Source organism: Zootoca vivipara, chromosome 7, assembly GCF_965207765.1.
Source record: "Zootoca vivipara chromosome 7, rZooViv2.hap1.1, whole genome shotgun sequence".
In the NCBI taxonomy this organism is placed as follows: Eukaryota; Metazoa; Chordata; class Lepidosauria; order Squamata; family Lacertidae; genus Zootoca; species Zootoca vivipara.
In genome coordinates this window covers 93,367,141-93,380,317 of record NC_142590.1, presented here as the reverse complement: position 1 = coordinate 93,380,317, position 13,177 = coordinate 93,367,141, and the positions used below count along the sequence as shown (strand labels likewise).

General features: G+C 47.2%; 1 protein-coding gene across 1 annotated transcript; it reads right to left on the bottom strand.

Annotated features, from left to right (window-relative positions):
• Window positions 1-1,097: 1,097 nt before the first annotated feature.
• LOC148685190 (BPI fold-containing family B member 3-like) lies at window positions 1,098-13,177 on the bottom strand. Its single transcript, XM_088673512.1, has 15 exons — window positions 13,066-13,177; window positions 11,421-11,889; window positions 11,192-11,296; window positions 9,677-9,817; window positions 9,517-9,580; window positions 8,589-8,649; window positions 7,457-7,551; window positions 6,804-6,980; window positions 5,118-5,171; window positions 4,835-5,002; window positions 4,069-4,136; window positions 2,959-3,001; window positions 2,347-2,410; window positions 2,165-2,241; window positions 1,098-1,317 (listed from the first exon to the last, which is right to left on the bottom strand). Exons 1-15 carry the CDS (start codon window positions 13,175-13,177, stop codon window positions 1,279-1,281), a joined length of 1,737 nt encoding a protein of 578 aa, XP_088529638.1. The 3' UTR covers window positions 1,098-1,278.

The window sequence follows — 13,177 nt, the reverse complement described above, 5'->3', positions numbered from 1 at the left end:
TCCAATCCAATTTTAAAGGCACCTGTGTTGGTGGCCATCACTGTCTCCTGGGGCAGTGAGTTCCATAGTTTAACTATCTGCTGCATGAAGACATACGTAGTGTCTTTCATTTGTCCTGAAATCCAGGAGGCACCCAAAGGAAGAAGTGATCTAGTAATAGGTGACTTCACTTATCTGCACACAGACTGGAGTCAGGACAGAGAGATGCAAATTCCTAGGTGACCTAAATGGCTGTGCACTGGGGGAGACCATGGAGCAAATCGCAGGGGAGGTGAAGCCACCCTGGGATGAGTTTCTTCCAGGGACCAGGTATTGCCACCCAAAGAAATTCCATGCAGAAACTGGTCCCTTTGGCGATTCCTACTTTGTTTGACCCAGTGCTGCACTACACCAGGACAAGTTGGGTGTGAAAGGAGAAGTGAATATTAAAGAACCTGGCATTGCATTCACAAAATTGCCCTTTCACTGAACAAAGCAAATGGTGGACGTTTGAGGTTGAAGAAAATGGAGAAGGCCACTAATTTGGATGGCTTTAAAATGGAAGTCATCAATGGCTACCACTCTTAATGGCTGTGTACTGCGGTGGTTTCCCAGGTCCTAATAGTCCAATACTCTAACCACTACACCACACCACACCACATCACTGGTGAGGCCAGCTGATGGGCAGAAGGACAGGGTTTGATCCTGAATTAGCTACATCCACTGTGCCCCACAGGATTCAATCCTCGCTCTTCTGCTGATGAGTGGGGGTTTGAAAGCCCTTTGCAAAAGTGCTCTTTGAAGCAGCTCTACTTTGTAAACCACTTTCTTTGAGTGTTGTTAGGGTGTTGTTGTTTTTCTGTAACCAAGTGGTATATACGTTTTGTGGAATAAAATTAATATGGAGAAGTAGCAGTGGTCCCATGTCTCCCTTTACTATTTTAGGACGCTACAGATGAGGAGGGATGGTTTGGCTAAAACTGTAGCAGGGAGGAGAGATGCAAAAGTTACCCAGAGGGACTCTTTGGAAGAACTTCAAAGTGTATTGAAAGTGGAAGAAAAACACAGACATGCTATAAATGCTGAGAAAGTGACATATTTTTTACTGAGCGAGGAAGTCAAGAAGCACCCCAGACAGTATACAAGCAACCCAGAGTTCTTGCCAAGGCAGAACTAGAGGAAACATTGCTGAGGTCATTCTTCTGTAGTCAGAGTCCTGGGCCAAGATGTCACAGCAAGAAGCCAGGAGGAGACTTCTGCCTCGGAGCAAATTTTTGCAGCTGTGCCAATACATCTACTCTAGAGGAGTTTAGGAGTCACGCTCGCCAGCAACGCATTCTGCCAAGAAGAAAAGCATCACAGTTATGGGTCGGGGAAGAAACTGGAACATCTCCAGTCACTACGTGAGCCAACACACGGCTATCCTGCTTAATTTGCACATACCCCACTTTCGTGGTGCAGTGCTCCGACAAAATAACAGAAACTGCATATAGCAGGGAAAAGTGTGCGAAAAAGGCATATATTCTCAAACATAGCATACAAATATGTGTGTATTAGTCAGAACTCCAAATGGCAATATTAAGAGAAAGCAGCAGTGAAAGGCATACAATCAATCAATCAATCAATTAATTAATCAATTTTAAGACAACCTGCTGTGGAACTATGGAGAACTGGATTTAGGACTGGACAAATGAGAAACAGAAACACTGGAAGGGATAGATCTGTCCTGAGTGAATTAAAAGCATGCTTTGCTCCTGCATCTGAAATCCCTTTGATTTTCTTTCCCTCCTGCCTGTGACATTTCTCCTCCTTCTATCACATCAGTCAACCTCATCAAATAAAGAAAAACGAAGCTCCTTACATCATAAGCCACCCGCCCTCCTCTCTCCAGCAGTAGAAGGGATGTTTTCTTCTGCCCCTCTTCCTCCCCTGACACATAGGTCATGTGTCAATCACTGGACTGTTCTAAACTGAGCCCTAGTTAGAGTAAACCCCATTGAAATTAAGGAACTTCACATCCACTAGCCCCAATGGAGTTTATTTTGAGTCAGAAGTAGCACTGGATACAACCCACTAAGTTGCGGGTTCCCAGGCGCATAGTGGAACATGTTACAGATTTCTTCAAGATGGTCCTCAGCCCCACGTTCAAGCCCAGTTTTCAAGAAATGAGCAGCTGAGATCTTACATCAACAATGTTGACATCCCCAGCCGCGAAGTTCAGGTTGAAGAGGTTAGGGAGTGGGATTCCTATCTCCAAGGCACCTGGAAGGAAACCAAGAAACAACGCTAGACGTGCAGAAGGGTTGTTGCATCCCAAAGACGAAGCTGAAACGGCACCCTTGTTGGTACAAATAAGGGCTCTCTTACCGTTGATCACAGGCAGGTATCCAATTCTGAGAAGGTTTGTGATCCAGGTTTTGAGGACGGCAACCTGCAACAGAAAGAGAAACTTCTGCATCATCAGTTGGCGAGAGAAAGAGACGTGATCTGTTAGGTTGCTTACTTCAAATATTTCCTGACTAAACATTAGGAAGAACTTTATGACAGTAATTGTTGTTGGACTTCCTCAGGAGGTGGTGAGCTCCTCTTCATTGGAGGTTCCTAAGCAGAGGTTGAGTGGCCACCTGCCAGCGATTCTCTGGCTGAGACTCCTGCATTGCAGGGGGTTGGACTGGATGACCCTGGGGGACCCTTCCAACTTTACAATTCTATGATGGGACTTCACCCTTTGTAGCTCAAGCACCCAAGTGTTTGTGGGGCTGCCCCAGATGCCATCTCCACCTCTGCTCCAGCATCCAGAAACCCCCAATCCTGGACAAGCTCAGCTGTCTCCTTCTCTTTCAAGTTCCAGGTGAGCTGCAGAGACCTTGGGAGTTCTGCTCATGCAACAGGACCTCCTCTCCCTGCCCCACCCCGCCCTGCTCCCTCAAAATCTTCTCCCAGGGGTCCACCACAGTATTGGGTGGAAAGGAGTCTTACATCAAAGGAGCCAATCTGGGAAGACGAGACGTTGAGGCTGATGCTGTGAAAGGAAAGGAAAGGAAAGCATTGGTTGGGTGCTAGCCTGCACATCTGGCATAGAGAAGCCCTCCACTATCCAGTGGCCTCTGGGCATCTTGGACTACAACTACTTGGGACTGATGGGAACTGTAGTCCAAGACATGTAGAGGACATCATGTTGGGGGAGGCTGGTCTGCAGAGCTTCCAGAGCACGGCCGAGAAAAGATCAGGAAGAAAGGGGGTTATAAACACAGTGCAGAGTTGGGGATCCTGGGCTACACCTCTGGTCCCTCCCTGCCCCCCTTACCTCTTAGCAACCCCTAGGTAATCCCACTGCCCTCCAGGGGGCAGCATCACCCACTTTGGGAACCACTGGTTTAAAGGGAGACTTTCTCCAAATCAGGGGCGGATTTTGGTAATGTGGCCCCGAGCAAGGACAAAATTTGATGAGCCCCCTTAGCATTTCTTTAATGCTGTATTGTTTTAATATTTGATTGGGAGCCACCCAGAGTGGCTGGGGAGACTCAGCCAGATGTGGGCGGGGTACAAATAATATATTATTATTATTATTATTATTATTATTATTATTATTATTATTATTTTCACAACAATTCCTTTTGGTACAGTTGCTTTTTAATGGATCTTTTCAATAGGTACCCACATAAATATAGGTTTTATAATTACTACTACTACTACTACTACTATTTTGGTGCCCCCACCCCCACCCCACCCTCGGCTCAGTGTCCCTGTGTTGAAAAACCACTGGCACCACCTTAAATCCAGTCCTGTCCAAATGTCATTTGTTATTCTGGACCTTAACCTAGGGATCTAGAGCATGGGAAGGCAAACTAAGGCCAGGCAGCTGGATCCGGCCCAATTGCCTTCTAAATCCGGCCCGCGGACGGTCCAGGAATCAGCGTGTTTTAACATGAGTAGAATGTGTGCTTTTATTTAAAATGCATCTCTGGGTTATATATATCGAGAGAGAGAGAAAGAGTCTGGCCCCCCACAAGGTCTGAGGGACAGTGGACTGGCCCCCAGCTGAAAAAGTTTGCTGACCCCTGATCTAGAGCATCAAGATCCACTTACTTGTCAAGAGATAAGGAGACGGCCAATTTTGCTCCTGAAATGCGGACAGATCCACTCAAGCCGATTTGCTGTAAATGCAAGATCACTGGGTAAGAGACTGGCACCTTCCCTTTCGCTTTTGCAAAACCTGCTTTGGGTTGAGATCCCTGCATTGCAGGGGGTTGGACTAGATGACTAGAGTTGGGTCCCTTCCAACTCTATGATCCTATGATTCTGCTCTGTTCCGTAGCCATCTTCTATGCCCCACTGAGAGCAGGGAGGGCTCTTTGTCGGAGGAAACAGCGTGTACCCTCCTTCCTTTTGGCTAAAAGAAACTGCCACACCTAGAAAGAGGAACCTGGGTGGTCTTCAAGGACACCTAAGTGCCATGTAAAAAAAGAAATAAATCCCAACACACTGATGATTTGGGGGTGGGGGTGGGATTACTGACACCCAAGCAAAGGTTCTTTGAAAAGAAAAATTGAGACAAGAGTGCTATCGATGGCTACCACCTTTGCCGCCACAATTGGAAGCAACAACGCGTCTGAATATCAGTTGCTGGAAACCACAGGAAGGGAGAGGAGTCTTGCGTTCGAATCCTGCTTGCGGGTTTTCCACAGGTCAGCCCCTGTGAGAACAGGGTGCTGGACTAGATAGGTCACTGGCCTGATCCAGCAGAGCTGTTCTGATGTTCTTACGAATTTTCAGCCGCCTCGGCTGGATACCCAGGGCAGGCCGGGGGTTGGTGTTTCAAGCCATGCGCCATCCATCCCATCCCATTACTTACAGCATTCAGCCCAAAGAGAAGCTCGGGGCCGGAGTCTGCGAGGGCGAAAACATCAACGGCAGCAGCGAGGGCCACAGTGAGCTTCCCGTTTTGCAAAGACACTCCCGGAACGTCGCTGATCCGGATCTTGACCACCAGGGGCAGGCTTGTTGGCAGCAGCCGGGAGAGCTGTACAAAGAGGGGGCGGGGAGAATGATTCGCACTCAGGGCGCAAGGGGCAAATCGCTTCACACACACACACACACACATCCCAAAAGCAAGATGCCCAGTAGGGCTTCCTTACCTGAGGTAGCACAGATTGAAGTGCGGACGTTGTCAGTGGGACGGCTCCACGGAGCTGTGGGAAAGCAAGACGGATGCAAAGAAGTTTAAAAGGAGAATGTCTTCTAAATGCCACCCTAATCTTTTGCCCAAGACCCTCAAGCCTGACGTGGTGATTTCCTTCATGTTCATCCTCTCAAAACAAAGAAAGATGGGGGGGAGGGGTTGTTCCCAATTTACAGGTGCAAAACCGAGCCTGAGAATTAATAGGTGTGTATGTTTGTGTGTCTAAGAACATAATAGTGTTTAGCTTATTTTTCATTGCTATTTATTTAGTACTGTTTGATAGATGGCAAATGGTTTCTTGATTATATATTAATCATATAATATGCCTTACCCTGTAATTGTGATGTTTAGCTTGTTTTTAAGTTGCTGGTTTGAAAATAGTGTTTCATCAATTATAATTGATTTACTTATGATTTACTTATGAACCATCACATGACATGGTGTACGCTGCACTTGTGATGTTCCAGTAGGCTATTGTTATTTATTGTTTGTAAGCCGCTTTGAGATTCATTTGAATGGAAAGCAACGCAGGAAAAACGTGAATCAAATCAGAGGAAATAGGAAATATTGGCTTGGGACCACCGAGGCCACACAGTCTGGCTCACAGCTGAGCTAGGAGAGGGATCCATTATACAAATCAATGGCAATGGTGCCCAAGAAGCTTATACAATGATGGGTGGAACTGGAGAAAATATTTCTTCAGAAGAATGAAGAAATACCAACAGTGGATGAATGGCAGAAGAAGTTGATAGAATATATGGAGCTGTCTGAACTGACCAGGAGACTCCGAGATCGAAGTCAAGCAGAAGTGGAAGAAGATTGGAAGAAATTCAAAATTTACTTAAAGAATAAGCATATAACAGATTAGAATTAGTGAAAGTGAGGGAGATAAAATAGAGGTTGTAGATAATACAATGGAGTAAAATAAGTATTGTTAGAAATTGATGATGAATTAATTAAGAAGAGAGATTTGGATAGAATATAAAAGGTTAAGATGTAAAAGATATAGAACAAGGTAAAATTAAAGCAAGAACTAGAAAGTATATAAGATTTAGAGTTTACTACTGAAGATATGCAAAGAATTGCAGAAGGAGGAGGAATGAGGAAGTCATTAGATTGGTAATAAGGGTTATAAGTTCGAATATTTTTTGTATTGTTGTATTTTTTGTGTTTTGTATGTTTTTTTTTGTTTTGTATTTTTTTAAATGTTTCTTATTTGTTGGAGAAAACCTTAATAAACATATTATAAAAAAAGGAAATATTTCTTCGCCCACCTCTCTCTTAGCACTAAAACTCATGGGAATCTAATGCCGCTGAATGGCCATGCTCTGCCTCCACAATGGGAGACAGCAATGCTTCTGAATGCCTGTTACTCGACAATACAGGAGGGGAGAGCTGCTCTTGTGTTCGAATCCTGCTTGCTGGTGAGAACAGGATGCTGGCCCAGATGGGTTGCTGGCCTGATCCAGCAGGAATCATGTATGTATTATTTCAGTGGGGAAAGCTCTGGAGGAGAAGGGGGTCAAGAAACCATGTCCCCCCCACCCCCCACCCCATGCTGTTTGAGGGTTTGGCCATTTAGCTTCCAGCCTGCCTGCATCCTCTGCAGACTCTTCAAGGACTGTCATTTCCGGCAACTCACCGCTTGGTCAGTGATGTCTGCGTTGAGCTGCCCGTTATTCACCACCAGCTGCAGCAAGGAGGAAATGAGGTCACCAGAGAGAAGCAACTGGGAGGTGTGGTCGCCAGCTGGAGGCAGAGAGGGCAGCTTGGTTGGGGGAAGCTGGATGGAGTTGCCTCCATTATCAAGCACTAAGACCTGGAAGAAACATTTTAAAAAATCAGAGGTTAAGAGACATTGGGGGGCCCACAGAACTGTACAATTCAGTATAATTCAGGCACAGGCAAACTCGGCCCTCCAGATGTTTTGGGGCTACAACTCCCATCACCCCTAGCTAACAGGACCAGTGGTCAGGGATGATGGGAGTTGTAGTCCCAAAACATATGGAGGGCTGAGTTTGCCTCTGCCTGGAATTGTTTAATTGACACTGAAATGGGGAATGACTTAATATGGAGGCTTTCACATCAGGGTTTCCCCTGGGGCTATATTAAGTTCTCTGAGCTCCTAGGTGGGTCGATAACTAGCTGTTGTTATTCTCTGCTTCTCTCTCAACCTAGCCTACCTCACAGGGTTGTTGTTCTGAGACTCAAATGGGGAGGAGGAGAAGCTGCTTGGAGGAAAAGGTGGGATATAAATGCAATCAACCAATCGATCGATCGATAAAGGTGCCTTACATTCAGATTCAGCACAATTTGTTGTTCATCGCTGAACCACGGCAGGCCAGCCAGGGTGTAATGTAGTTTTCCCAGCGTACCGAATGGGCAGATGCCTGTGTAGGAAAGAAAAAGGAAGCAGAGAGAAAGAGGGCAGATGTAAGCTGTCGCTGGGGCACCTCCTTCCAATATATTGTCCCATGCCTTTCCTCCAGCAATAATATCCAGGGTTCATGAGACATATTCTGTGTACTCAACGTCACAAGCTAGACAAAAAAAAAATCAGTTTTGAATCGGTGGTGAACTGGTGGTGTCGAGGGGGAGAGGGAGAGGAGAAAGTTTGCAGCCTGTTCAGTTTAGAGAAAAGATGGGTAAGGGGCAACAGGGTAAAGAAAAACCTAGAGAAAGTGGACAGAGAAATGTTTTTCTCCTCTCATAACACTGCAACTTGAATGTCAGAAAATTCAGGGCATGTAAAGCAAGGTGGGACTTTACACAACACATAGCTAAGCTTTGAAACTCAGGAGGAAGTGAGCTAGCTAGAGCTTAGTCCAAGGCTTCCATATTGGTATCCTCATCATCATCCCAATTAGCATTTCACTTGTGCTTTTAGACGGTTCAAACCCTTTTGCACACAAGGTCTCAGCCAACAATGCAACAATCCTGTATATCAGGCACGGCCAACAGGTAGACCATGATCTACTGGTAGATCACTGGACGTCTGTGGTAGATCACTGGCTCCCCCCATAGAAGCTCAACAACTTTGGCTCGCCTAAAAAAAGCTCAACATTTTCTCCCTGCACACCTGAACCCCCCAAAAGGGGGTAGATCACTGCCGGTTTTTAACTCTGTGAGTAGATCACAGTCACTTGGGAGTTGGCCACCCCTGCTGTATATTAATGGATCATCATCCTGTTTGGCTTTTGTGCTTCATTTCTAGGCACAGGTCCTCGCTTTAAAGCTCTGTGTCCAAGCATTTGTTTTGTTTTGCCACGGCACTTGCCCTGCGAAAACCTGCTTTATAGCGCTGAATCAGACCAGAGCAAACCCAAATTGCAGAAAACCCCAATTGCCGTTTCAAGTTGTGCAATATTATATACTCTAGTTGACGATCCAAAGGAGATGGGAAAGGGGGAGGTCATGGGAAACTTACTGTTGACCGTGCCAAGAAGGGTGTTCACAATATTCAGCACAAGATCTGCAACTGGACACAGCTGCAACAAAGGGAAAGGCGCAGGAGTGAAGCCACAGAACTGAGCGCTCCGCACATTCTTTGTTATGTTATCTGGAAAATAAATCTCCCTGTGCCGCCTGCCAGCCACCCCAGAGGCAGGCGCCGCCCGAGCTGCCCTCAGGGAAACCATCGCAAGGAAGAAATCTTCATCTGCTTATCCTGCTGGCATCCCAGAGATGCAATGGCAGACAACAAGGACAACAAGGGGTGAAGAGTCGCCATTTACTTGCAGGAGCTATTGGTCATCCTGATTCCCAGAAGGGTAAAACTCTAGCTCTAGGGTAAGGAACCTTTGGCCCTCCAGCTTCTACTGAACTGCAGCTCCCATCAGCCCTAGAAGTATGGGCAATGGTCGAGGATGATGGGAGATGTGGTTCAGCTGGAGAGCCAAAGGTTCCCCATATTGGCATTCTCCGCTTCAAGGGTGGAGCCAGTGAGAGCCAGTAGTGTGGTGTAGTGGTTAGAGTGTCGGACCAGGACCTGAGAGACCAGCGTTCGAATTCCTGCTCAACCATGAAGCTCCCTGGGTGTGATCTTGGGCCAGTCACTGCCTCTCAGCCTAGCCTACCTCACAGGGTTGTTGGGATTAAATGAAGAAGAGGAGAACCCTGTGTACCACCTTGAGCTTCTTGCAGAAGAAGGTGGGGCATAAATGCAATAAATAATAAAGAAATAAAATTCCTAGGGTATCCTTTTGCCTTGTATCAGTATTAACTATGTCTGTTGCTCCATCTCATCCTGTGCAGTCTACTCTGAATAGCAATGCCTCTTCTAAATTCAGCAAAACTATGATGCAAAGAAAGTGATCAACAATCATGCTGAGCTGGCAAATTCTCGGAAGACTCACCACTCCAGGGATGACATTGCTCAGGAGATTAGTCAAGACCCTGTCCAAGTTGAGTGGAAGGAACCTAAGGAAGAAAAGAAATGGGGACCGTGAATCTTTAAGGTGTTTCAGTGGCTAGGAGCCACAGTGGCTAAGTTCCTAAGGACCTCTGGTCACTCACCCAGACAGGATCTGAATGCCACCCAGGTTGGTCCTGCAGTTTTCCACAACTAGGATGGGAGTGCCTGACTTGTCCTGGACCAGACGTGCATTTGCTGTGATGTTCACTTCCACCAGAAGATTCAGCAGCCCACCCAAAAGCCTGGAAGAGATGAAGATGAGATCGACCACTGAACCAACTCCAGTTTCTGCAGGTTCTCAGATTGCAATGGCTTCTTTGTCAGGCATTGCTTGGGGCACAAATATCAAGGATGCCCTGCAGGTCCTACAACACCTATCCTGGGTGTGGTTTTGTTTTCCCCACCAAGTTTTGAAATCTATTATTTTGACAAAGGTGGATAATGGAAGCTATCACCCATTGCACTGCGTAACTGCGGTCTCAGTTCCCCCATGTGTTGGTCTTTAAGTACCTGGAATGGCCATGAATGCTTAGTGAACCCAAGTACACAAATGGTTTAGAGGGAGAAATTCAAATTGAAGCTGGGGGAGACCCAATTAGAAGGAATGACTGTGCTCAGTGGCCATAGAATGATGACTGACAGCTGGGGGGGGGAGGGTTGGGGAACTGAGGGAAGGGGGATGGAGTATCCTAGAAAGGGCATGGCTGGCTGGCTGGCTGGCTAGAACTGCAATATTGTGTTGCAGATCCCTCTTGTACACTATCGGTGAGTCCTGCACAGATGCTACTCTCTGCAGATTTTACTTTTCACGTGTAAAAGGTTGGGCACCCTCTTTCTCCCCCTGTGGAATTCAAGAAGCAACTTCTTGTGATTCCTGCATTGCAGGAGGCAGGACTAGATGACCCTGTGAGTCCCCCCGGACACCACATGTCTATGAGTCTATGACCCTGTGCACATGGGCACTTAAGTAGAATTGAAGTCGCATCCAGAGATATCTGTGTGCATAGACGTGCTCATGGAATCGCTCGTAAATATGGTGATCCACATTCAACGATGGGGACCCAATCCACGAACGGGCAGGTACATTGGCTTGTTCCATAGAAGTGAATGAGGGAGCTGCTTTGAGTGAAGGATCACCACCTGTACATGGAAGCCTATCCTATTCCCCCCACCCCAGAAGCTGCCACCCAAGCAACCCAACCATGTATTTGAAGCAGGAGCTTGTGTCCGCAATCAATCTTCAGGATACTTCAATGCTGTTTAAGTTTTTTTTATCATCATCATCATCATCATCATCAAAGACTCTTTCTTGAACTGGCTAGGATAGGAGATGAAATAAAAAGCCTCATACACTTTTGGAGGATGAATAAGAGGAGAAAATTCTCAGGACTTCTCAACAGGAACATGGAAGGCTGCCTTATGCAGAGTCATGGCCGTTGGTTCATTTACTCAGCTTTGTCTACACTGACTGTGGAAGAGTGCCTCTCCAGGGTTTCTCAGCTCAACCTGGAGATGCTGCTAGAGATTGAACTTGGATTCTTCTGCCTACAAAGCAGGTGTTCTGCCTCTGAGCTATCGCTCTCCCTGCTTGCTATGTCCTATGGAAGTCAACTCACGTATCTCCCTTGAGAGCAACTTTGGTATAGATGTTCAGTCCGACCCCAACGCCTTTCAAGAATTTCAGTGAGACCTTAGGAAGGACGACGTCCACCAACTTCAAGCTGGAGGGTGAAGGAGAGACAGTCAGGAGCAGAAGCTAAATCCACAAAGCATCATCTACATCTTGCCAAAGGGAAATGTTGAGTTCTACCCCCTGTGTTTTTCTCAGTAAAAGAGATAACTCACCCAAGGAGACCTTCACGTCCAAGGACACCACCAAGGAGACCTCCTTTGCCTCCCAGGGCACCGCCGACAATCCCAAGAGGTCCTCCGCCTTGGCCTCCAAGAACTCCTCCAGCCAAGCCTCCTACCAAGCCGAGAGGACCTCCTCCTTGGCCTCCAAGTGCACCTCCAGCCAAGCCTCCTACCAAGCCGAGAGGACCTCCTCCTTGGCCTCCAAGGGCACCACCAGCCAAGCCTCCTACCAAGCCGAGAGGACCTCCTCCCTGGCCTCCAAGTGCACCTCCAGCCAAACCTCCTACCAAGCCGAGAGGACCTCCTCCTTGGCCTCCAAGGGCACCACCAGCCAAGCCTCCTACCAAGCCAAGAGGACCTCCTCCTTGGCCTCCAAGGATGCCTCCTAGAAGGTCTCCACCAAGCACTTGCCCCAAAAGACCCTGGAGCAGGTTGCCTTTGGCCAGCGTCTCTGAGATGCCTGGAAGGAAGACACAGCATTTAGCACAAGGAAATAAAAGTCAGTGTTGACAAATGTCCTCATCAACGGTATACAAGGACACAAAACAAACAGCTATCTCATTAGCATGCTTTTCCACCACAGGTTGGGTGGACTGAACCTGGCTTATTAAGCATGCCTCTTTCCACGTTCCACATTCTTCCAGATGTAGAGTCAGAATCTCCTTTTATGTTGCAACTACCATTCACATACTGTATCAGGAACTGGCAATAGGGAGCCGATTTCTCATTTTAATATTTGTATGGTTTTATGCACTGGTGTTAAACCACCCTGATTTTTTGAATGAATAAAGGTAAAGGGACCCCTGACCATTAGGTCCAGTCGTGACCGACTCTGGGGTTGCGCGCTCATCTCGCATTATTGGCCGAGGGAGCCGGCGTATAGCTTCCAGGTCATGTGGCCAGCATGACAAAGCCGCTTCTGGCAAACCAGAGCAGCACATGGAAACACCATTTACCTTGCCGCTGTAGCGGTCCCTATTTATCTACTTGCATTTTTACGTGCTTTCAAACTGCTAGGTTGGCAGGAGCTGGGACCGAGCAACGGGAGCTCACCCCGTCACAGGGATTCGAACCGCTGACCTTCTGATCAGCAAGCCCTAGGCTCAGTGGTTTAACCACAGCGCCACCTGGGTCCCTCCTTTTTTAATGAATAGTGGTATATAAATATGTTAATTGATAAATAAACAAACTGCTGGGATGGGGCAATGCAATGGTCTGGCTTGAGATGGTACCCCTAATTTTAGAAATGAAGGAGGCGGTATAAACCTGAATGGCAGCCTGGGGAGGGGGAACATCACATCCATTGTGCATGCATTATCCTGTTCACTTTTGATTTCTGCAGAGCAGCGGGGTTGGACTAGATGGCCCTTGGTGTCCCTTCCAGCTCTACAATCCCATGAAACACCTGTGCAGACCTGAGGGTCTGAGGGGCTGTGCTGGCACATCAAGGGATGAAGTCCATAGCAGAGGCACACCTGGGCACACAAGCGCCAAGACCACTGTACCCACTCCTGTTTGAAGAGGAGGCGGCCAATTTTTGCTTCTCTGCAAATGCTCATTCAAGAGTTGGATGGTTCCCTTTGCCATTTCTCTGAATTTTCATATTTTAGAAAAATCAGAAAGATCCAGAGCTCACCAGTCTCCAGGACATCCTTATGCAGTCGGGCCACCGAAAGGACATTGTCAGCGAGAGCTTGGGTGGAGGGCAGGAGGCCGCAAAGGAGGAGGAGAGTCCAAGCCATTAGCAT